Here is a 24,606-nt window from a genome sequence, read left to right as displayed (position 1 = left end):
AAGTGATAGAGAATCTGATTATTGTATGAGCCATTTTGTAACGACAGAAGAAACAATTTGACTACAGGTTAAGTGAGTACATTAAAAAGGAAGACAATTACTTTTAAATGGATTTCTAATGAAATGCTCATAGGTTCTTAAATTCAGCATAGTGCAGAGGTGCACTTTAAATGAAAATAGTCTCTTGAATGTGAAGCTAAAACTGTTTTCAGAAGAATATGAACCCACATTGTTTCATTAGGCAATATGTTCAAAGATGTGTGTTTGAATAAATAAATGTAAAAAATGGGGCAAGGTAAGGGGAGGACGTAGTATCTACAGCCACCCTCTTAGACTTCAGTCAACTAAAAGTGACCCTAGAAAGGTTCTTTGGACCATACAAACCAGAGTTAGTGGTTTATTATCAGAGGCATCCATGGTGAACAACTTTCCTGATGGGTTTTTCTGACATCTTGGACTTCAGTCTTTCAGACAGTTTTCAAAAGTGATGGATACTTAGGTATTCACGGGAAAGATGAAATAGTCAAGACATCAAGAATCTGCAATTTTCTCAGTGTGGGAATTCATTCTACCAACGATGGTTCAGAATCCATCTACCACCGTCGACTTTACAATCTGCTAGAATGGAAGCACCTTTAGGGCAGAGACTGTATTTTTGCTTGTATTTGTATTCTCAGTGTTTATCCCAGTACTTGTTACATAGTAAGCACTTAATAAGCATCTATGGCCTGCCTGACTACAACTTACTTGATAATCTTAGTCTTCTGAAGAGTCAGAGATTTGCTAATAGCCACAAAGCTAGCAAATGTCAGAGACAGAATTTGAACCTAGACCTTTGTCTCTGTAATTTTACCACTCTATCCATTATTCCAGACTAGCTATTATGAAAATATCATGTCTAATTATTGAAGATCCTTTTCTATTCAAATCACTTTTAGATTCCACTTAACTACAAACCAAAAGAATTGGTAAATTTGATTATTTTAGGACAAAAGTTTATGAAAATAAATTTTTTGCCCAGACTATCTAGTGACCAGATTGATGAGTCAACACAAACAAAATAATTGAATCAAACAATGATGTTGGGATTGGACTCTTTTCCTAATTTACTGTGTGTGTACACACATAATTTGGCAATATGTATACATAAACACACATAAATATATATATAATACATATATATTTAAATTACTTGGAGATAATATATTTTAACAAGTATTAATGTTATAAACTCATATGTATATTTATATGTATATACATATTTTACAAGTCTGTTTATAAATATTTATATGACATATATAATATGTTACATATTGTATATACTTTTACAAATAAAATTACTTAGAGATAAATAGCTCAAAGTAATTATATGTACATATATGTGTATGTATGTGTGTGTATCCAAGCAATTTTACAAGGAAGAAAAGTAAAATTTTCTTGTTTCTTTTCTTTTGTACAAATTTTAAGAAGAAAGAGATATAGAAGTTTCTCGTTAGAGAAAAAAATGATTAGCATTTATTTCAGCTTGTTATTACTTCCTCCATAGTTTTGTGCACTTTCATCAGCATGGAGCCAATTTTATCAAACCACTCAATAATGATATTTGGAGTTATACTACTCAAGAGATGTAATCTACCTCTGAGCAATGATTACGAAGGTGTTTTGAAATATGAGGCATAAAGCTAAAAATTTGAAGGGCGGCTTCTTTATTTCCTAAAAGAAAACCTCATTTCTAAAACTCAGTGATATATAAATGACCATTAACATCCCCCTTGGTCCCCCGTCCTGGTGCCATCAGCCACTCACCCCCTTATCAGTCGCCATATTGCATTTCTATCTCCGTAACATCTCTTGAACTTGAACCCTTCTCTCCACTCACACATTCACCAGTCTAGTTCAAGTCTCATAATCCTTCTCTTGGACTGCTGAAAAAGCCTCATAATTGGTCTCCCTGACTCATCTCTCTCCTTTTTGATCCATCTTCCATACTGCTCCCAATGGGTTTTTGTAAGTCACAAATCTGATCATGGCATCCTTCTATTCCATAAATTTCAGCAACTCCCTATTATGCTTAAAACTTTTTGTAGCTTGATACTTTCCAACCTTATTGTTGCACGTTTCTGATTGCAGTCAACAAGCAATTTCTGTGTACTAGACACTGGGCTAAGTGTTAAAGATACAAATAAAAGCCAAAATGGTCCCTGACCTTAAGGACCATATAGTCTAATGGAGGAGACAACATGGGTACATAAGAGATATAAAGTAAATGGAAGTTAATCTGGAAAGAGAAGGCAAAAGAGGATGGGGAGGACTTCGTGGGGTTGGGGGAAGTAGACTTTGAGTTGAGTCTTGAAAGAAGATGATAAATTAAGAGGAGGGAGTGATGGAGCAAAGCATTCCAGGAATGGGGACCAGCAAGTACAAAGGTGCAGAGATGGGAGATGGGAGTGACATCCTCAAGAACTTCCAGTACATCAGCACAGCTACATCATTGGGTTGTGGAGGGGATTAAGGAATAAAATATCTGGAAAGGTAGACAGGGGACAGGCTATGTTAGCTTGATGGAGATGGAGCTGGGGCCTCCTAAAGATTCCATTATTCTAAAAAAAAAAAACTATGAGACTGCCTCAGAAGTTTGTAACTCCTTCTTACTGGAGACCGACAAGGAAAATCTTTGTAGCTACTTATAGTGTACACTCTGGAAGGGATTGTTGTTCAAGTATGGATTGGACTGACCAGCCAGTGAGGTCCCTTTCAGCTCTACAATTCTGGAATTCTGGGATTGTTTCAGGGATTTGTGATTCTATTATTGTGACCACTTCTTCCATGCTTTCATAGACAGGGCTCTACATGTGCCTCCCAATTAAAAAAAAATCACCTGGTGGCCCATTCTTCTGGTGACAAGTCTCTCTCAGTTTAAGTAGGATTCTTTGTTAAATTACTAGTCAATTCCTCAGACTACTTGTGTGCCCAAGGCCTTTTCAGCTTGGTAGGTCTTGCCAAAGCTTCCTTAGCATTGCCTTCTAGAACCCAGGGTCACTTGCAGTTCTAAAGTCTGACTTTAGCAGAGGCCTTGATGCAACTCAGTAAGCCAATTGTGCAACCTAATTTTGACTCCCTCTTGCCATACCAAGGTTATGGCTATGGTTCTCCTAATCTGTAAACTCACAGAGCTTACATTTTCTGAGGAACTGGATTGTTTTGTGTGTGCATTTTTTTTTTAGACATTGTAATTCTGGTATTGAATAGCTCGGGGGTATGCTTTCAATTCCCCAAGCAAACATCATGGGTATTGTTGGTGCTGAGAAAGAATATGGTTGCAAATGTATCAAGGAAAAACTCAATCTAATCGGCCACTAAGCATAAAAGCAGCAAGGCCTCTGCACCTTTTGCTTTTGAAGATCGCAGGAGAAATCCCTATTAACTAAAAGACTCTCCTGCCTCCCCAGTTCTCTGGCGGACCATTGGCGGAGCCTTAAACAGTCCCAAAACTACAATGAACATTTTATTCGGCACTTCAGATCTTGCCAGTGGTTAGAATGTTAACCATTGAAGGTGCTGCATTGTATCAGAATGCTAAACCTGAACTTGGATGTGGTAACTAGTAGCTCACTGATACAAGACCTTTAAAGCTGAATGAGAATTTGGAGGTTCCCAAAGTCAAGTCCCTCATTTTACACTGAGCAGCAAAGGGATTGAATGCTTTGCCTAAAGTCATATGAATAGCAAAGCACCGGACTTGGGTGCTGAAGACAACTGAGCGTGTGTCCTGCCTCTCACACTCACTAATGGCAGTTCAGCAAGTCCCTTCACGTTTCCAAGTCTCAGTGTCCATATCTGTAAAATGGGGAGATAATACACATGGTAATAGCACATAAGGGTATTACAAAGATTGAATAAGATTAATGGCACATAAAAAGTTCTGCAGACCTTAAAGCACTAGATAAAAAAGTAATTATTAATGGCATCATTATTGTTATTAATATTTAGCAAAGCCAAGAATTACACCCAGATCCTGAGTACAAATTCAGTATTCATTCCACTATACAATCGCTGATTTTATAGCATTTTGTTTAAAAGGAAATTAAGCCTGTATTTAGGTGCCAGTCCCCAAACAAATTAGCTAAGATGAGAGGGACGTCAGAGAAACCAGAACATGGAGACAAGGAAGGAGAGCATTCCAGGCACTGAAAAGACACGGAGTTGGGAAATGGAGTGGTATGTGGGAAGTACATAAAGAAAAGCTCCAGATGCATCATAGAGTAAGTGGAGGGGAGAAAAGTTTAGCCAACCGATGTAAGAAAAGGCTAGATTGTTAAGAGCTTTAAAAGGCAAATCAAGGGATTTATATTTCATTTTGGAGGTCACAGTGAGCCACGAGAGTTTATTGAGTGGAGGAGTGGTAATGCGGTCAGGACTTCACTTTAGGACTGTCATTTTGGCACCTCAAAAGAGGATAAACTAGAGTGGGTAGAGATTTAAGGTAGGGAGACCGACCAGAAGGAAGGTGATTACAATAGTCATGGAGTGAGGTGATGAGGATCTGCATGAGTGGTGGCTGCGTGAGTGGAGAAAAGGGATTGAGATGCTGTAAATGTAGAAATTATGAGACCTGGCAATAGGTTAGGTTTGTGGCATGTGTGTGTCAGTAAAGGGTCAAAGATGGTTGCAAGCCTGGCTGACGGAGGATAATGATGCCCTTGGCAGAAGTAGGAAAGTTTAGAAGAGAAGATGATTTAAGGGGAAAGATAACAAGTTCTCTTTTGGACATTTTGAGTTCAAAACTTCTGCAGGACATCCAATTCAAGATGTCTAATGGAAAGCTGGTGATGTGATACTGGAGATCAGGAGAGAGGTTAGTGTAGGGATAAAGGCATATGAGAATCATCTGCTTAAAGATGATCATTAAATCCATGAGGGCTGATGAAGAAAACAATCAAAACAGTATAGAGGGAGAAGAGAGAGGGGCCAAGGATAGACTCTTGGGGGACACTCACAGTAAGTGGGAGCAAAGGAAAATAGCCAGACAGATGGCAGGAGAACCAGAAGAGAATAGTGCTGTAAAAACCTGGAGAGGAGAGATTATCCAAGAGAAGAGAAGATTGACCATGTAAAAGGCTTCAAAGAGATCAGGGATAGGGACTGAGACATCTTCTATTAGATCTGGCAATTAAGAGACCATTGGTAACTTTAGCAAGAGCAATTTCAGCTGAATGATAGGGTTGGAAGCCAGACTATAGCGGGTTAAGAAGAGAGGGAGTAGGGGAAGTAGAGGGCACTAATTGTAGATGACTTTCTCAAGGAGTACAGCCATGAGAAAGAAGATAGATGTTGGAAAATAGCTACAAGGATGGTTGGATTATGAGAAGGTTTTTTGATTTTGTTGTTAAAGGATGGGGTGGGGAAAGGGTATATCAGCATATTAATAGGTAGCAGAAAAAAAAGCCAGTAAAGAGGAAGAGATTTATACTATAGTTTGGGGTTTCTTTTTGGTACGGACTGGACTAATAGTTTTGGAGATCCCCTCTGATTCTCAGATCCTATGATTCTGTAATTCAGCCAATGCTAGGTCACCCAAGTCTGCTCACACATCTACACTTCACCCCAATCAGTCTCATGCTTGCTGCCTGATTGGCCCGGAATAAGGCAAACCTCACAGAAGTGGGTTTTTTTGTAAAGATATGGTTGGTTCACATGACGTTGTTTAGTCATTTTTTCAGTCGTGTCCAACACTCTGTGACTCCATTTGAGGTTTTCTTGGCAAAGATACTGAAATGATTTGCCACTTCCTTCTCCAGCTCATTTTACAGATGAGGAATTGAGGCAAACAGGGTTAAATTACTTACCCAGGGTCCCACAGCTTTTACGTGTCTGAGGCCAAATTTGAACTCAAGAAAATGAGTCTTCCTGACTTCAGTACTCTATTCACATCACCACCTTGCTGCCCCAGTGTCTTGGGTGTACACTATACCCTTAATTTAATGTTGGACAATACTTAACGTGACTCTCCCTCACTGGCTTCTTCTATGAAGCCAAAGGGGAATAGTGAAGCTTCCCCTGCTGAAACCATGTCTGTCCTTACTACACCCTTAGTCTAGTGTGAGGCAGTGGTGCAAAAGAGAGACACTAAGTTTGAAGTCTAAATGTGTGGCTTTGAAGCCCATATTTCTGATTTTCTGTTTACGTGACCCAGGTGAAGTTATGTAACCTGTTTTGACCTCAGATTCCCTGCCTATTAAAAAAAAAAAAGATGAACAATTGTATGTATTATGTACGTATGTATACACGTATGTATGTACACATTCACATTGCACAATACATGCACACATGTGTCACATGTATTCATGTATTGTATATTGGCATGCAGTACATACACATATATATGCATATGTACATAGGTATGCTATTTATAAAGTGCCTTTATCTATATACATGTTTATACATGCATGTGTATTATATATAATCTATCAATGAAAGGAAGGATGGAAAGATGTCTTTCTCTGTCCTCCCACATCACTTTGTTCCTCTCTTATACTCTTAGTTTCTACTCTATGTTTTAGTTACTATCAAGTTATTTTCCATTTAGTTTATAGTATTGCACCTGTGTACATATATAGTATCCTTGTCCTATCTCTTGCATAAAATCATATGCTCTAGGAGGGGAGACACCACATCATAAGTGTCTTTTTTCTCATCCTTGACATTTAGGAAGGTGTGATGTTTCACACATAATAAACATTTAATAAATTATGAATGTTTGAATGAATTAATGAACCCCACAACAGAGAGAAGGGCACTGTCCTATATTTAACCAAACATTGACCAGAACTCCATTGGCTTCCCTGCTCTGCCTCCTGACCCTTATAGAAGGGTCAAAGTTTAGCTGTGGAACTCCCAGGATATCTACCTCTAACTATCCTCTACCAGAGAAGTGCATGCAGGGATCTCCCTGAGTCACAAATCCACACATCTTCAGAGTTACCTGAAAGCAGCTTCTCGCTTTATCCAAAGAGTCCATGCCCCCCAGTGAACCACAGAAATCATTTCCAAAGCCCAGTTCCTATAGCCTCATCCAAAATATGAAATCATCCTTAAGGCTATTTTTCGTTCTGAAGATTGAGCTGTGTGACTCACTAATCAACCCTAGCCCAGTTGTCCGTATTTCTCCTGCTGTCTGCTTGTAGATAGTTTTGAACACAGCCCTAGCAATGTAATTTCTGACTTGAGAACAGATTGTTAAATAATCAGTGTTAACATTTATACCTGGAAATTTGGCAAATAACATAGATTAGGGGTTGGTTTATTGTTTTGTTGATTATCTAAACTTAAGAAAGCAATGGATAAAATGTGAATAATGTAGATTATTGTGCTATCCTACATCCCCCCACATAGCTGGTTGTTAAACATTTACTAGCATGACACATAGTAGGCACTTAATAAAAACTTATTCTTTTCCCCTTTCCCTCCCAACACAACACTGCCTCCACCCCTGCAGCCTCTTCCTCTGATTGACTGATTCCTTCTAGAATTGCCATTTGAAGAACAGCATTCACACTAGCCATGCCTTCATTCCTCTACAGGATGTACCCCTGACTCTCTGGTCATGGTGTCTCACTACCGTGTCCCAACATGGGTATTCCCTAAAGAGCAACTAGAACTTCCATACTAACCAGTCACCACTTTTTCCTAGTTTCTCCATTCATTGTACTTAGAAAAACAATAGAAAAATAATAACTAGCATTTACATACTGTGCCATTTTCTGTGTGATAAGATGGTTCATATCATTAAACATATTATAACTTTTGTTATAAAGTTTATTTAATTACAATACAAAACTATTTAGGCTCAGCCTTCACACGGTGTCTGGTATATCATGGACCTAAGCTCAGAACAAAGAGACATAGTGCAAAGAATACTGTAACACTGACATACCATGGACTTTAGGGATGTTATAAGTGGGATGACACTTTACTTGGAGTTCACACCTTCTTATATATTAGAGAATTCACACTGGGAAGAAATTCTGCTGGTGTAATGAGTGTAGGAAGCCTTGGTCAGAGCTCACATCTTATTTGCCAGGAGACAACTCTCATCAATACCACTGCTTAAGTGTACTGTGTCAAAGCAGTGAAGGTTTTTGACCAATGGTTTCCAAAGGAGTATACCAGGATGTTACCTAGTAGGTTTCAAACTTCCCTCCCACCCCCTGGTTTCTTCTTCCAGTGATAGCTTACCATCTACTTTTTCTAGCTTGGTTTTTAGAAGGTCAGAGCAACAATTTTACTAGGGAGGCTTTGTATTCCTCAATATTCCTCAGGCTACTCCTTGGGAAGTCAGAAAACAGGAAGGGGTGGGAAAGAGCAAAGAAAGGAAGAGGAATCTCTAGGATCTAGTGATAAGATTGTGTTTTCCAAGAATTCTTCTCTTGCCATCTTAAACTTTTCGGTATATCATGATTCTTTACTGCACAATATCCTATGCCATGAGGAAAATAAGTTTGAGTACCTCTGTTCAGATCAGTGAATATGTGAGCAGCTATTAAGGACTCAGAGTTCATGGTTTAGCATGAAATACTGAGGTTGTGGGACTTTTACTGGGTCTTGAAAAACCACAAACCTAGAGTTGAAAAAGAACTGAAAGGACAACTAGGTCAACCCCCTCATTTTGCAAATTAGGAAACTGGAGAGCAGAGATACCAACGTCATAGGGGCAGCAAATGGGAAAGTTGGATTTAAATCCAGGGCTCCTGACTCCACCATAGGAAATGACTTCAAGGAGCTGCAGGTTGGTGTGACATCAGAAGTCACCAAAGTCAGCCATTGCATCCTGGGCTATCACCAGTCATCATTTGTCTTGCCACTGGACCTCTATGACTCTGGAAGAGAGAGTGAGGCTGACAATTTAGTACAATTCTGCCTTACTTAAATCCAATTAACCTGCAAGTCACCATATCATCCTGTGATGTCATTGGTCCTCTTCCAAAAAACCAAGGACAGTTGAACAACAGTAATGGTCCTAACAAGTTAATTGGATTAACAACTGGAGAAGAAAGGTTGTTGTTTGTCCGTCTTCTTGAAGAGTACCATGGCATCAGGAAGGTGATGCAGTGACTTGCAAGTGAATTGGATTTAAATGAGGGAGGGCTGTGCAGTCACCAAACTCAGGGTGTTACAGAAGACCATGGGCTTCCAGGGTAGGTAAGCCAGCCTAGTTGAAAGCAACAAGGAATCCTGAAAGAGAGAGACAGGAAACAGCATATAGCAGGCAAGGCAAACTACAACTGCCGTATTAACCAACATCTCCCCTTGTACCCTGATAGAGATATCCCAGAACCCTGGGCCCAAGAGATTTGGAAAGAGCAGTGCCACCACAAACAACAGACCTGCTTCTGATCTTCTTGGCCCTCATGCCATCATTGTGGGGAGAAATCATTGTGCAGAAGGTGCCCACCTTCTTCATCACCACCAGCAACAACTGCTGACTAGCTGTCACCAACAGATAGATAATCACAAGAGTTCTGAGAGTGGCAGAACCCAAAGAACAATAGTTTTGCTTTCTATCTTATCTCTCAAGATCATCATCTAGGGAAGCCAATTCTATGGAGAAGGGGATAGTCATCTTCATCACATGCCAAGCAAGCCAACCTGGTTGAAGCAGCAAGGAACCATAAGAGAAAGGAGGAATTATGTGTCAGGCAAGTGGAACCATCATCAACTTGGCTACCATCTCCCTTCAGTCCCTACTGGAGGCATCCAAAGACCCTGAACCCAAGAACCTTTGCAAAAGCAATTCTTCCAGCCAAGTGTTCACAACAAGTTGGCAACTGCTCTGCCAGGCACGAGAGCCACATCTATTTAAGAATCAAAAAAGAAAATTCTCATCACCAAAGTCCTTGGTATTATCAAATGGTTCAACATTAGAAACTGATGGTTTCATCAGTGTAGATTAAATTAAAGAGGCATTACCATCTGCCCTGTCATTATACCCCAAGGACTATGGATTTTTCATCTTGCTTACAGCTGATACTTTCCTAATGTGTTGTCCCTCCCTCTAGAATGTGAGCACCTATAACCAACATGTGCCTCGGTTTCTCCAGGTGTAAAATGAGGCAAATTGAACTGACTGGTTTCTAAGGTCATTTCCACTCCTAGTTTTATAATCCTATGACCTTGATCAAGGCACTTGACTTCCCTGAGGAAGAATTTTCTCTTCTGTAAAAGGAGATACTTGGACTGGAGGACCTCAGGGTGTTCTTCCAGACCTCAATCAACATCCTCTGATCCCACTAGAAGCGTCCATTTTCTTTTGATCAGCATAATGAGGATGGTGAAGACTGAGGAGTGAAAAACAGCATTTCCTCATTCAAATCATGGCATTGTTTTATAATGAAGAGGCTTAGATTGAAAGTCAGAAGACCTGGGTTCAGATCCCAGTTTTGTCCCTTGCTCCAGGTGTGACCAGATGGCATAGTGCATGGAGTACCAATCTCGGAGTCAAGAAGACCTAGGTTCAAATCCTGCCTCAGACACTTACTTGTTGTGTGACCTTGGGCAGTCACTTAACCTGTCTATCTCAGTTTCCTCATCTGTAAAATTGGGGAAAAAGATAATATGTACTTCAACAAGATTGTTGTGAGAACCAAATTAGATTTTATACATATATATATGTATGTATGTATGTATGTATGTATGTATGTGTATATATATCACTTTGCAAGTCTTGAAGTGTTTTATAAAAGTTGGATATTATTGTAGCTACTGTTGTTGTTGTTTCCTCATTTATTAAACAAAGAAGTTGAAAGTTGATTCCAACTGTGAATTCTATGACATTCTCACAAAAATTGCCAGATCAGGACTTCTCATTCCTCTTAAAATAAGGAAGAGCCCCTAGAGTGGTCATGCTGTGCTCTGAAAGATTAAAAGAAAGAGAATTGACCTGGAATACAGTCTCACTCTCTCCCAAGATCTGTGCTATAGCCAAATTGTGTTTACCCCCTGTGTGCCATCCCAGGGAGAAAGATAGCTGACCTTTTGAGAATTTTGCTCCTGTCAAGTGATGCGGTATTGAATTACCTAGTGCACGATGTCCCTACCATTGTGTTCTGATTTGATTCTCCCCAATGGCACTGCCTTTGATACATACCGTGAGTTCTCTCTGGCTTCACTCTCCCAGAAGAAGCCTGCTATATCCCCTACTTAGGTCTCCAGGGATACTTTGAGGGGTTTGGGAGTACCCCATCTCCAGTACCATTGGCTCAAGTCCTTACTGATTGTACCACATCTCCCGAATGTAAGATAACTTAATATCTATCAGCCTTTACAAAGGGATATTTACTTCAAAGATATAAGAAAGAAAAAAACGTACAAATATTCTCCCCCAGCATCTTAGGGGCACATCCTCTTCTGTACCACTTTGTTCTCTGGGGTGAGTGGGCTGACTCTTAAAGTAGACATTCTAAGTAACATTGGTCCCAGCAAAATAGCCAGAGGCGGCATGACTGTTGAATGCATTCTCATCTCAGGTACCACTGACTGTGTCCAAAAAGGTCACTGCTTGCTCCTTGGAGGGAAGGGTGCTGGGCTGGCTACCACACTATGGTCTTTAACTAGCAAGTTTCTGGAGGCCCACTCTCTGACCTTTTGAAACTCATAAGGTCAGAGCCTCCAGATTAATCTCCATTGACTAGAATGAAACGGGCTAGGGATGAGGTAAGTTTGGCAAACAATCAAAGCCTGTTTTCATGAGGCCCCATGACTTCAGAGTGCAAGGAGAAGGCTCAGGCCTCTCTCCCTACAGTGTTATCTGTCACTGGACTATCAGCAAAGGAGTCAAATTACCAGAGCAGAAACAAAGAGAAAATGGTTGAGAACAAAGCTGACTCATATTTTTCTGAATGCTCTGAAGCTGATCAAGCCTCCTATTCACCACCGTGTTAGCTGACCAAAATCAATTACAAAATGTCTACACCTGCTGTGGTTTCTCCAAAGTATTTGCATTATAAATTATAGCAACTCTCTCTCAGAAGCATCTACACTAGCCTTTTCCACACTGGGAGACTCCTGCTGAGATTCTCTGGGGGTGTCTCATACATACAGAAGAGATGTTCTATTTCATTTAAAAGGGATGTTTTGATTGCTTGGAAAATATTGAAATAAAATAAATTATCAAATTTTCAGTCTGAGTATTTACACATTGGAAATTGGCCAATGCTACTAATGAGGACTTCGTTTATTGTTTTGTTGATTGTCTAGATTGAAGAAAGTGATACATAAAATGTTAAGAATGCTAATTGAAGTTTTAAATGTTTCATCTATACATTTTCCCCCTGGAGAGCCAGTTGTTAAACATTTGCCAGTGCATGTCTGATCAAAACTGTCTTCCAGCATCTTAGTATGTTCTCATCTACATCTACAACATCTTTTACATTTCCCCCTTGTGTCTACTTACACGATGACCCCTCCCCCCATTTCAGGTTTAATCATTGCTTGCCTAAACTATTGCAATAGATTCATGACTAGATTCAAAAGGTCATTGATTTAGATGTGTAGGAGACCTTAGAAGTCATCTGGTCCAACCCGGGTTTTGGAAGTCCCAACAACTACTTTTCTATTCTTCTCACCCAATGGACCCACAATCAAGTCTCAGATCAATCCCAAATACAAAAGTAACTAAAACTTCCCCAGGTCTGCCTCATGGATTCTTTGTGGACTACAATCCCAACCTGTGGTTGGATGGTAAGTACAGGGCAAGCAGAAAGCTTCTGGCTCAAGTTCTCTGTTGAGAACTATGAGGCTTCTTCAGGGCAAAGACTGTCTTTTGTGTCTTTTTGTATCCCCAGCACTTAGCACAGTGCCTGGCACGTAGTAGGTTCTTAATAAATGTTTACTGAATGAATGAACACATGAATGAATGAAGCTAGGGCTAGTACTGCTGGACTTCCTTGATGTTGAAAGGAAAGTGACTGTAAATAGTAGGGCCGTGATTTTAAATTTCACCCATGACTAACCTCATTTGGGTAGTAAATAAAAGCCCTGGATTTGGAATCAAGAAAACCTGAGTTCAAATTCTACCTTAATAGATGTGTGACTCCAAGCAAGTTACATACTCTCTGTTAGACTCAGCTTCTTTACCTGTAAATGAGAATGATAAAAACACCTGCTTCACAGGGTTGTTGTAAGGATCAGATGAGATAATACATATAAAGTGCTTTGCAAACCTTGAAAGACCAAGCTAGGGTGGGGAGAAGTAATCTCCTTTTCAAGGGTTAAGGCAGAGGTGAGACAACAGTGGGATCTAAAATGACCTTTCCCCACCCCTTTGAAAATGTTCTTCAAACCCCTTGGCTGAGAGGACCTCCTTAGTCTCTAAAGCCTTCACTGAGATATGTGCAAATATGTCTGCAGGCCCATGATCAAAGGGAGCACCCAGGACTGCTCTCCAAATCCCTTCTTTTCAGGCAAGGAGTTGATGAAGATAGGGCATTTAAAAAAAAAAAGAATAATTTATCTAACTCAAGTTCCACAGGTAAATGGTCACACAATCTAAGCAAAAATAATAACTAGCAATTCAGGTGGTTTGGAAGCTGGAGTGGGCTCATTGTTGTCTCAGTAGGCATTCATGTGCAAAGTATGTGGATAATAATTTGCATTCTCTTAAACTATTATGCTCCATGACCATCTGGGGGAGAGCAGGCAGGATAAATAGAGCAAAAACATTTGGGGGGAAGATTTATTTTTTAAAGAAAAAAAATGCTAGCATAGTTGGGCCTGCCTGATACTACCTTAGAATCACCAGGATAATGTGGGGAGGGGGCAGAGAGGGGGGAAAGTTGGGGGGGATCCTAATTATTTTATCTTTGCTCACAGCAGTGTCTGTTTGCCACAGTGCTGAGAATGGGAGTTTTTCTGTGCATCTCCCATGGAAATACAGAGAAATTTGGGATTCCAAAATTTTTCCCAGTTTTTTCCCAAAATTTTCCCCAAATTTTGCAAGTTTCCTCCCATGGAACATTTTTATAATAATACTTCATGTAATATTGCTATTTCTTGTTCTTAACTCAGTTGGGCAGAATTGTTATGGAAAAAAAGAAATATATGTGTCTCTATAGATATAGATATAAATACAGATATAGAGCGTCCAAATGAGTGTCTAATATCACAGCAATTGAAACTGCTTCACCCCTCCATAGGGGAGATTCTGTTAGAGAAGGACCAATGTTCTCTTCATTTCTTAAAGAATGAGGCAATTTCCTATCATGGGTCATTCCTTCAAAGTCTCTTATTTTCATTTCCTTGTTGACATTTGTGGAAAAATAGAGCTAAGTGAAAGTTGATAGAATTCTAGAGCACATGTGAGTTTGTGTGCCTAATTTTTTGAAATTCTTCCCAAACTGAATCTCTCCAATCCTCTTGTCTTAGCTTCCTGTTTTCTTAAATACTTTAGGCAGACGTGTCCTAGAAGAAACAGGGGTTCAGCGTCCTAGCTAGACTAGGCCGGTTCATTCAAACCAGTTGTTGACACAGTCTTTGTCATTTGCCAGAGAATGAAGGCTCTGTAAGCAGTGCTGAGAGTGCCTACACAAAGACAAAATGATGGGTGAATTCAGTCAATTCATGTAATATTGATATTTCTTGTTCTTAACTCAGTTGGGCAGAATTGTGATGGAAAAAAGAAGTATGTATGTGTGTCTATAGATACAGATGTAAGTACAGATATAGAGCATCCAAATGAGTGGGAAATAAGGGGAAGGCTTCTTAAATCAATTATTTCTGCTTGCTTCAACCAACCAACCAACCATTAGATTGATGGAATTAAGATTAATTTAATTTTTTATTTGCTTTTGCTTTTGCTGTTGTACTATTGTTTAAATGGTGCCTGGTATGTCTTCAACTGCCCAACAATATGCATAAATAGCTTTATATATAGTATTTATATATGTACATATAATTATGTAATGCAATTGTGTATGTATTATATAAATGAATATAATAGCTGATGTAACACACTAAGGTTTGCAAAGTGCTTTACAAATATTATTTTATCCTCACAATAACACTGAGACAAATGTGGAAACTGAGGTAAAGAGCAGTTTAATGACTTGCCCAGGGTCACACAGCTAGCAAGTGTCTTCCTGACTCCAGGTACTGCCCTCCATTCACTGAGTCACCTAATTGCCTAAGAGAAAGAGATGCAATGGGTGAGTAAAAAGGACAAAGGGAGATGCATGACATGTGGGCTAGAGACCCAGATTTAGAGTCAGTTGAGCTCTGAATTCAGGTCCTGCCTCTGACATATTCTGGTTATATCATCTTGGATAAGTCACTTAATTTCTTAGTGTCCCAAGGGACTCACAAAAACTATGAATTTCAGAGAAGTTTCCGATCTTCAATGAGTCAGGGAATTCTCTCCCTGGGATGAAATTAGAGAAACAAATGTATGTGTTCGGTGTGTGGGCATGCACACACATACATGTGATTTCATCTTTTAGAAGACTTCCCTGTGTGAGAATTCCCTCCACTGATGCCGACATGCAAATTAGCAAATTCTTCTCTCCTGGTGTTGCCTATGGGCACTCAGGGGGTGAATAACTTCAATAGTCACACAACAGAACTAGAACCCAGAGATTTCTGACTCCCAAGCTGCCCTACTACACTACACAAGATAATACATTCACTCCCCGAGGGTGAAAACACCTTAAATTCTCACTTCCCAGAACTAGTTAAAAATAGAAGTTTACATATGATTGAATAGTTCAAAAATTAAGTGCCTGTTATATGTGGGTGGGTGTCTGTAGACAAAAATAAAATAGTCTTTGCCCTTGAAGAGCCTAAATACTCCTTGGGGAGGGGGCATCCAGCATGTCCACAAGCAAATAAATGTGAAACAATTTGATGAAGATGGAAGCATTGACCACAAGCATTGGGCACTCAGGAAAGGGTGCTAGAAGAAGGTGGCACATGAGATTAAGTAAGAGATTCTCAGAGGCAGAGGTGAGCAAGGAAGAACTTCATGCCAACCTGTGCCAAGGCACCAGACTGGGAGAAAAATGCCAAGTTCAGAGAATAGCCACAGGGCAGTTTGGCCGAAACAATGAACAAACCAAGGGGAGTACCATGACATAAGTCTGAAAAGGTTGGTGTGGACGCCAGATTGTGAATGACTTCAAATGGGGGGAGCATGTAGGAGTGTTCTGCTTTATCCTAAAGCCAAGACGAAGACCTTGGATATTTCTAAGGGATGGGATTGGGTAGTCAGACCCTGTGCCTTAGGAAGAATATTTGGGCAGCTATGTGAAGGATGAAAAGGAGGAAGGAAAGAAATAGGAAGGCCAATTAGAAGGCTACAGGCAAGAGGAGACAGGGGCCTGAAGTCAAGTACTGACCATGTGAATAGAGAAAAGGAGATAGATATAAGAAATGTTTCGGAAGTAGAAAGGAGACTTGGCAATTATTAGATTAGTGGATTAGTGGTTAGGAAGGAGTGTGTGTCCAGAGTGATTAGCCAAAATATTTCCAAATTATTTTTGTCTCTCATGTCCCCTAGACAAATCTACACGGTGTCTCTAAATATATTTGCACTTTCCCTGTTTTTTGTTTGTTTTCTCTTCATTCCCACCCTAACACCATTTCTACAACCACCCAAAATGACTTATAATGACATTGTTCCTCTTTCCTGACCATTTGAATATAAGTCATCTTTCAAAGCCCAAGTTATTATCTAACTTCCCAGTGTAGCCATGACTGATCACCACCGGCCCAAAGTGATCCCTCCCTCCCCTAACCTCTTCTAGTAATTATTGTTTATGCCACTCTTGATATTCATTCATTCATTCAAAAACATCTATTATGTGCCTGTTGTATTCCAGACTTACAGCCACCTGTATTATTAGCTAGTTAGGGGTGACATAGAACACTAGACCTGGAGTCAGGGAGACCTGAGTTCAGATTGTGTCTCATACAACTGGCTATATGGCCAAGTCCTTAAAGTCCTTAAATCTCTCTCTGCCTCAATTTCCTCATCTATAAAATAGCACCCATCTCAAAGGGTTGTTGCAAGAGTCCAATGAGGTCATGTGTAAAGTATTTTGCAAACCTTAAAGAGCTCTACAAATATTAGCTATTTGATTCTCCACCGCTGTCTTTGGTCCACATAATACCAATAGTGCCAAACTCACAGTATTGTGTTTTTCAAATGAAATGATGTATTTATTTTGTATATACTTACATGTGCCCATGTGATCTCTCCCTGAAGAATGTTAACTGTTTAAGGCCAGGAACTGTTTCATTTTTGCGTTTGTATCCCTTCAATGTTAGATACCTAAGTGTACATTTAATGCTATTGATTAATTGACTGATTGAATGAGTGGATGGATAGATGTAAAGATCTTTAAAGAAATATCTGCCATTAATATTATTGTCATTATAAACTGGAATCTCTTGCTGATCTTTGGTGATCAGTAATTGAATTCTTCTTAACCTGAAAGGTCTAAAGCTGGGAGAGACCTCAGAGGGCATCCTTTTTACAAATGAGAAAAGTGAGTCCCAGAGTGATTAAATGACTTGCCAGAGATGGTACAGGTAGCGAGCATCAGAGATGGGATTGAAAGTCACATCCCCACCACCATCACCCCCAGCTCCAGAACCAGTGCTATTTCCTCTGTGCCAAACTGCAGCACATTTATGAGGCCACTATAATACAGTGGAAAGAAAAGTCGCTGGACTTTGGATCATATTCAAATTGTCTCTCTGCCACCAGCTGCTCACGTGACCTTGAGCAAGACACAAAGCTTGTCAGGGCTGCAGTGTCCTTATCCCTGCGATGAGGGAATTGGATTAGATGACCTGCGAGTTCCCTTTAAGCTACTAAAAATTCTTGTGATTAGGTCGTCTCTATCGATAAAGGAAATAGCAAGGGGAAATGCATCAGAGATGATAACTCTAAAAATGATACCACTGATTAAAAAAAATCATTGGTTTCTTGTTATAGTTACCAAATCTTAACTTTACTCTGATTTCTCACTCTCCCTGCCTTGGTAGCCACAGCAGCCCATGAGAGGTGCCTCAAGGTCACCATGCTGCTCCTTGTCTTTATTCACAGGATTTGACCAGCGCCTGGTGTTTATCTACTGGTGTGTGCCAGCTGAGATAGATTAGCTTCTTGTAATTCTTTCCTCCACTTTTCCTTCCCCCGGAGGACACATCTATATCAAGGACCTGTCTAATTACTGAGTAGGTGAAGAATAGAAATTTGTTAGGCCACCCTTGTTCTCTCTGTCAGGAGCTTTAAAGAGCTCCATGGCGGCTCTACCTTCCATCTCTTGTTTACCCCCACATCAAAAAAGATCAAAGAAGCCAAGACTGGAGGCCACGAAGGCAGCGATTTCCTAGCAGATCACACATGCTGTGTGTCAGAGAAATATTGTGCCACTTCTTTGGGGCTGACATTGAAACGACATTGTAATCCTGGCCATCTGTCTTCCTTCTCTAGATGTCGATGAATGTGCGGTAGTGAACGGAGGCTGCCAGCAGAGCTGCATTAACACTGAGGGCTCCTTCTACTGCGAATGTGATATGGGATACAGACTCCATGCTGATGGACGCACCTGCATAAGTGAGTAAATATTAGAGCCAGCTTGAAGCCCTTTCCAATGAAAATCGACCTTGCCACATGGGGGCCTTGGAGGAAGGCTTGCTCTTGAAAAGAAAAACCTCTATACAATCCATCAGTACTTCACAAATACAATGCTACTCCTCGGTCTCAAAAATAGCTGGTCTTAAAAAGGCAACAATGTCCATGGGATTTCTAAATGATCTTTTTTCTGTTAAATTGTTTATCTGAAAGGTGTGGCTTGGTCAAAGTGGTGTTGGATTGGGAACTTTGAAAACCTGTTTAATGGGTTGTAGAGAAGCAATATTTCTGTAACTTCTACTTTTCATGATTTGGAGTCAGAGAACCTGGGTTCAGATTCTACTTTGCTGCTTCCTGTGTGACCCTGGACAAGCCGTATCCTCTCTGGGACACCAATAACATTAGTGACGGTATTAGTAATGACCAGCAACTGAGTTCTCCTTACCCCCAAAGCCTTTCAGTCTTCTTTTTTTTGTAAAAACAGAGCTTTTTACTAGATGACCTCTAAAGTCCCTTCTAACTCTAAATGCATGGCCTTATGAATACAATGGGTCTATATATCATAAACTTCTACTTTACCAATTCTCTTTAGTCAGTTAAGAAAAAATTATTAGATGCCTAATATGTGCTAGGCACTGTGATAAGTACTGAGGATTCAAAGAAAGACAAAAAAAACCCAATCTCCGTCCTCAAGTAATTCACATTCTAATAGGTGAGACAACATGAATGTAACTAGACACACACAAGATGTATACTGAACAGATGGAAGGTAATCTGAGAGGGGAAGGCACTAGCAGCTGAGGGAACCCCGAAAGGACTCCTGAAGAAAGTAGTCTTTGCATTAGACTTGAAGAAGGGGAACCGAGAGGTGGTCAGAATACACCGCGCTTGGATTGCAGTCAGTTCAAAGGTATGGAGATGGAGCACGGAATGGCATGTTTGAAGAACAAGTTTCATCCCTAAAGTTCCAAAAGCATGAGGAAGCTGAGGCCTTTTCCTACTTCAGGAATCTAAGTGAGGCAGGGAATTGGAGTTCAGACAACCTGATTTCAAATCCTGTATCAGACACATCTGAGCTGCACAGCCCAGGTCAAGTCATTTAACCTCTCTTAAACCTTCATTTCCTCACCTGTATATGGAGATAACATCCCCCTTCCAAAGTTGTTTGTAAGGATTAAATTAGATAACATACACAAAGCACTTTGCAAAACTTAAAGCATTGGGTGAATGCTAGCTATTAGATTTTCTCATCTTCATGAATTCAAATCCAGCCTCAGACACTAACTACATGACCCTGGGCAAGTCACTTAACCCTGTTTGCTTCAGTTTCCTCATCTGTAAAATGAGCTGGCGGAGGAAATGACAAACCACTCCAGTGTGTTTGCCTAGAAAATTCCAAGCGAGGTCACGAAGAGTCAGACACGACTGAACAAGTACTACTGTGGTCATACAAAGTCCTATGCACAATATGTGAAGGAATTAGGGGGGAAATGGCTGTGCTTGTTCAGATGGTGGAAAGACATGTTTAAGTTGTTGTTTTAGATTCCTTTCTTAAGTGTATTAGAAGAGTGACATTTCAATTCCCCCGACAGGCCCTATATGACTACTTTGGAAGTGTACTTAATCAGAGTATGTTAGCTGGTCCATTCACACAGAGATTTCTAATGGCTAGGAAGAGACTTTTAGAAATATTATTAGGATTAGCCAGATGCTTCTTAATTATAGCCTTGGTCATCTTGCAAGGACACTTTGATGAAATGAGGGAGGTTTGAGGGAGAAAAGAGCTGCTCCTCCAACCAAATCCCCGTTTGAAAAGTGAGAGAGACAGAGAGAGACAGAGACAGAGAGAAATCCTGAGAGACAAATGAACTCTCCTGTGCTATTCAGGGTCTCACTGGTGAAGTTACAAATAGAAATGAGCCCTCATGCTTGATGGCCTTGATATAAATACATTACCATGTGCACCTAGTCCAGCTGGGTGGTGTGATGACTGCTTTAGAGAAAGGGTGACATATAACGTTGATCAAACAGAATTTCCCCCTTCTATGTCTGGATTCCCGGCCTTCACTGCAGGGATTTCCCCTGACCTTTTTGATCCACAGCAGTTGCCGATTTGCCCACGCTGGCTTTGTGATTTCTCTCCATCTCATAGTATTGCAGGCCAACAGTGCCAAGTGATATGCTGTAGATTGACCCAGGAGGGCAGATTCAGTGAATTACAGAAGCTAGTTCATTCCAGTTCTAGGTCAATTCCTGCTTCTAGTTTTGAAGAAAATTTATAGAGGCATATGAAGTAGTAGCCCGCTGTATTCAGAGCATTATAAATTTAGAGCTAGAAGGGACTTGAGTGTTATCTAGTACAGTGTCCTTATTTTGCAGATAAGGAAACTGAGGTTTGGGAAAGGTAAGTAACTTGGCCAAGGTCACCTAGGAAAATATATAGGAAGGTCAGGATTTGAATCTAGATTCCCTGACTCTGAATTCAGCACTCTTTCCACTGTTCCACATTGATAATTTCAAATCTTTTTGATAAGGCACCATGAAAACATCGGATGCTGAATACTTATTTCCTTTTAAAATAATAGACATTTTTGGAAGTCTGGAGATTACTTGAATTTTAATTCATCAGATAAAATCAATAAGCTTCCTCCTGGTTTTTCTTCCTCTTCTTTTGTTGCTATTGTTTTTGTGCCATTATGGAAATCCTCATTAATATAAATGGACTCACTTGACCCTTTGTGTATCCAAGGCAGTACATGATGCCGAGGTCAAAGGCAAAGTGATCTGGTTGAATCGAATAGAAAGAGCTTTCAGGATGATCATTCCACAAAGTGCTATAAGAGCAAAAAGTCAAGCTTTTGTTCCCAATCGTGGAAGAGGCCAGGGATTTATACTGAGTAGATACTAGAAGAGATATGAGAGGCCATTTGTCTAATCTCCTTACTAATGCACATATCCCCTCTTCCACTTCTCACTGTATACTTCTGGTGACAGGGAATTCACTTCCTCAAAAGTTGTTGTGTATTTCTCATTGTTGTGAAACTCAGGCATTATGTCTATATTTTTCTGTCCTCTCTCTGGGGCCACGTAGAATACACCTAATACATCTTTTCAATGATGTTATCTCAAGAAGAGGTCCACATTTTCTCAGAAGAAAATTCTAAATACCCGATGTGAAAAGTGGTAATCAAGATGATAACAATAGTGGTGCTGAACTAACACCAACACTAGTACCTTCATAAAAGTGTTACCCCCCTGCTTTATCACGGTACGAGGGAAACCTTGACTCTATGCCTTAGCAGATGGTCTTTGCTAGCAGATGCACCTAGAGTGAGCTGATACCACTAGGGGGATGTGCCCAACCTTGGTAAGAGTTTCTCACAACTGACACTTAGAACAAAGAAGTAGATTCTATTTTGGGTCCCACAGTCCAAGTCTTTCAACATAATTGGAATGTGCCTTCACCTGGCACCGCCTATAAGAACAAATGTCCCCTTTCTACTGTGATGAAACATGGCATTAGGACTTTAATGGTGGCTCTACTCATGCCATCCATCTTCCCTTGTATTTATCATCATGATAGCTGATGATGGTTGAGTCTACACTTTAGTCTTCCAGAGAGACTTTTGTTAATGTCAGTTAGTGCCCGAGTATTTATAGATGTCCTCTTGAGACAGCATGTCATATAGAATAGATTTTGTTTCTTCTGATTTGCTTTGGGAAAGGAAAACAGCCCAATGATTAGAGATACCCTGAAGTGGAATGTGCAGCCTTGGGACACTTCAGGCTCTACCTTGCTAGAGGCCTTCAAGTGATGACTGGATGACCACTTGTCAGCCACGTTGTAAAAATGACTGGACTAGATGGGCTCTGAAATCCCTCCCTTACAACTATGAGATTCTTTGATTATTTCTTATTTAAGTACCCTATTTGTTTTGCTGTTATGTCCATTCCTCTGAAGCCAAGCCGAGAAAGCAGAATCCCTCTTCCATGTGGTACCTATGTACATAGGCACAATTCCCAAACAGCACACATGCAAGATATTTTACGTTTTCAAGGGAAACACAGTGATACTCAATATCTCAATGACCATTGTTCAGTCATTTTTCAGTTGTGCCCAACTCTTCATGCCCCCATTTCAGGTTTTCTTGGCAGAGACAGGTAATAGCTTGCCATTTCCCACTCCAGCTCATTTTAGATAAGGAAACTGAGGCAAACAGGATTAAGTGACTTACCCAGAGTCACACAGCTAGTAAGAGTTTGAGGCCAGCTTTGAACTCCTAAAGATGAGTTTCCCTGACTCCATGCCTAGTACTCTATCTACTGTGTCACCTAGCTGCAGTGATACTCAACATCTGAATGACACTATAGGAATTACTAGTTTGTCAGTTCACAATCTCAACATCAATCGTTAATTCTATTTGATGATGTTCTCTGAATGTTTGAGATATGGTTTTGTTTACTTGTATTTTTGGCTATTCAAGTCACTTCTTGAACTTACTCATTTGTGATGTCAAATCTTTATGAAACTGGGATTTGGATGTTTGTGATAAAAATGCAAGTTATCACATGAAAATCAGTATAATACATGAAATGAGGGTGGTGGTGTCCAATCTGATTCCATGGTTTGACAAGTTTCACAGTACCCAATGGGCATACATATCCCTTTAGCGAGTAATTGTGGTTATTTAAGAATTAAATTTTAATATTATTTTTCTTTCAATGTTCAGTTATTGTTTTTCAAATGGCCATAAAGTTGTTAGGACATAAATATTTGTTATGTGGGCCTAGCTACATGATAAATAAAACTGCTTTCTTTTGGCCTGTGGGCACTGGTGAAAAAAATTACTGAGTCACATGAACAGAGAAAGTTTAGTCACTTCTGGCATATGAGAAGACGGCAAACATAAACCCTCCTCGTGCCCCACAATTCTTCATCTTCCACAAGACATTAAAAAATATGGTACCCATATGTAAAACTATGCTTCTGACTCTCTAAATTCTACTGTCTTCCAGGGTCAATTCCTGAAAGTAAAGTTTCCTTTTCATAACAGAGACTGAAGAAAACTTCAAGAGTTCTGAATACAATTGCTTCATTTTACAGATGTGGAAACTGAGGCCCAGAGCTGTAAAGCCACTTTCCTGTGGTCAAACAGATTATAAGTGACAGAGGTAGATTTTGAACTCAGGTCTTCTGATGCAAAATCCAGTGCTCTTTGCACTCAAAACATGATATGATAGAGAATCAGTTTGAAATAGCAGCGAGAATACTGTATCTGGAATCAGAAATCAGGAATGACCTGGGTTCTAAACTTGACTCCAACACTTACTAGTTTTGTGACGCTGGACAAATTATTGTCTGTCCAAGCCTTAGTTTCTCAATCTATAATATGGGAATAATAAAACCAATTATTGACTCCCTCACTGAGCTGTCAGTGAGGAAAGAGTTTTAGAAACCTTAAAAAATTTTCAAGTAATGATATTGTTACAATTATTCAAAGCTTAAGAAACCAGAATCTCCAAGGAACCGAAGTTGTGATAGGAAAAAAGCAGTAGAAAGACATATAATGGACAGAAGTAGGGCAAAGCATCTATTTTCACTGTTCTTCTCCACCCGAGAAATATTGTAAGGGATGTGCTCAAGGGATATGTGATCAGAAAAGATGATTTGTCCCTTATCTAAACTCCCATAAAGCTTATGACACTTATAATGCACCACCCATTCTGTTTTTCTTTTCGTACAAGGTTTATCTTTCCTCCTGGACTATATGTATGTAGGTATGTATGTATGTATGTACGTATGTATGTACATATATACACACATACACACGTGTGTGTGTGTGTGTGTGTGTGTGTGTGTATAGTGGCAAAGGTTTTTCTCAACTTTCTTATATCCCCTATATTTCCCAACACAATGAACATATAAGTTGATTGAATAAATGACATTAACCAATCTTGTGGGTATAATGAGCATAAAT

At 39.9% G+C, this 24,606-nt stretch overlaps 1 protein-coding gene across 1 annotated transcript in view; it reads left to right on the top strand.

The window, feature by feature from the left end:
- The window catches only part of LOC114053209 (EGF-like and EMI domain-containing protein 1), a 726,964-nt gene that overhangs the window by 470,831 nt on the left and 231,527 nt on the right, over positions 1-24,606 (top strand). The window contains exon 6 of the mRNA XM_027876127.1: positions 18,488-18,610. Within this exon, the coding sequence (XP_027731928.1) occupies positions 18,488-18,610 (123 nt within the window). The remainder of the gene's footprint in view (positions 1-18,487; positions 18,611-24,606) is intronic.

Source organism: Vombatus ursinus, unplaced genomic scaffold (assembly GCF_900497805.2).
Source record: "Vombatus ursinus unplaced genomic scaffold, bare-nosed wombat genome assembly UNPS02014810.1, whole genome shotgun sequence".
NCBI classification, from domain to species: domain Eukaryota; kingdom Metazoa; phylum Chordata; class Mammalia; order Diprotodontia; family Vombatidae; genus Vombatus; species Vombatus ursinus.
This window is presented reverse-complemented; position numbering and strand designations above follow the sequence as displayed.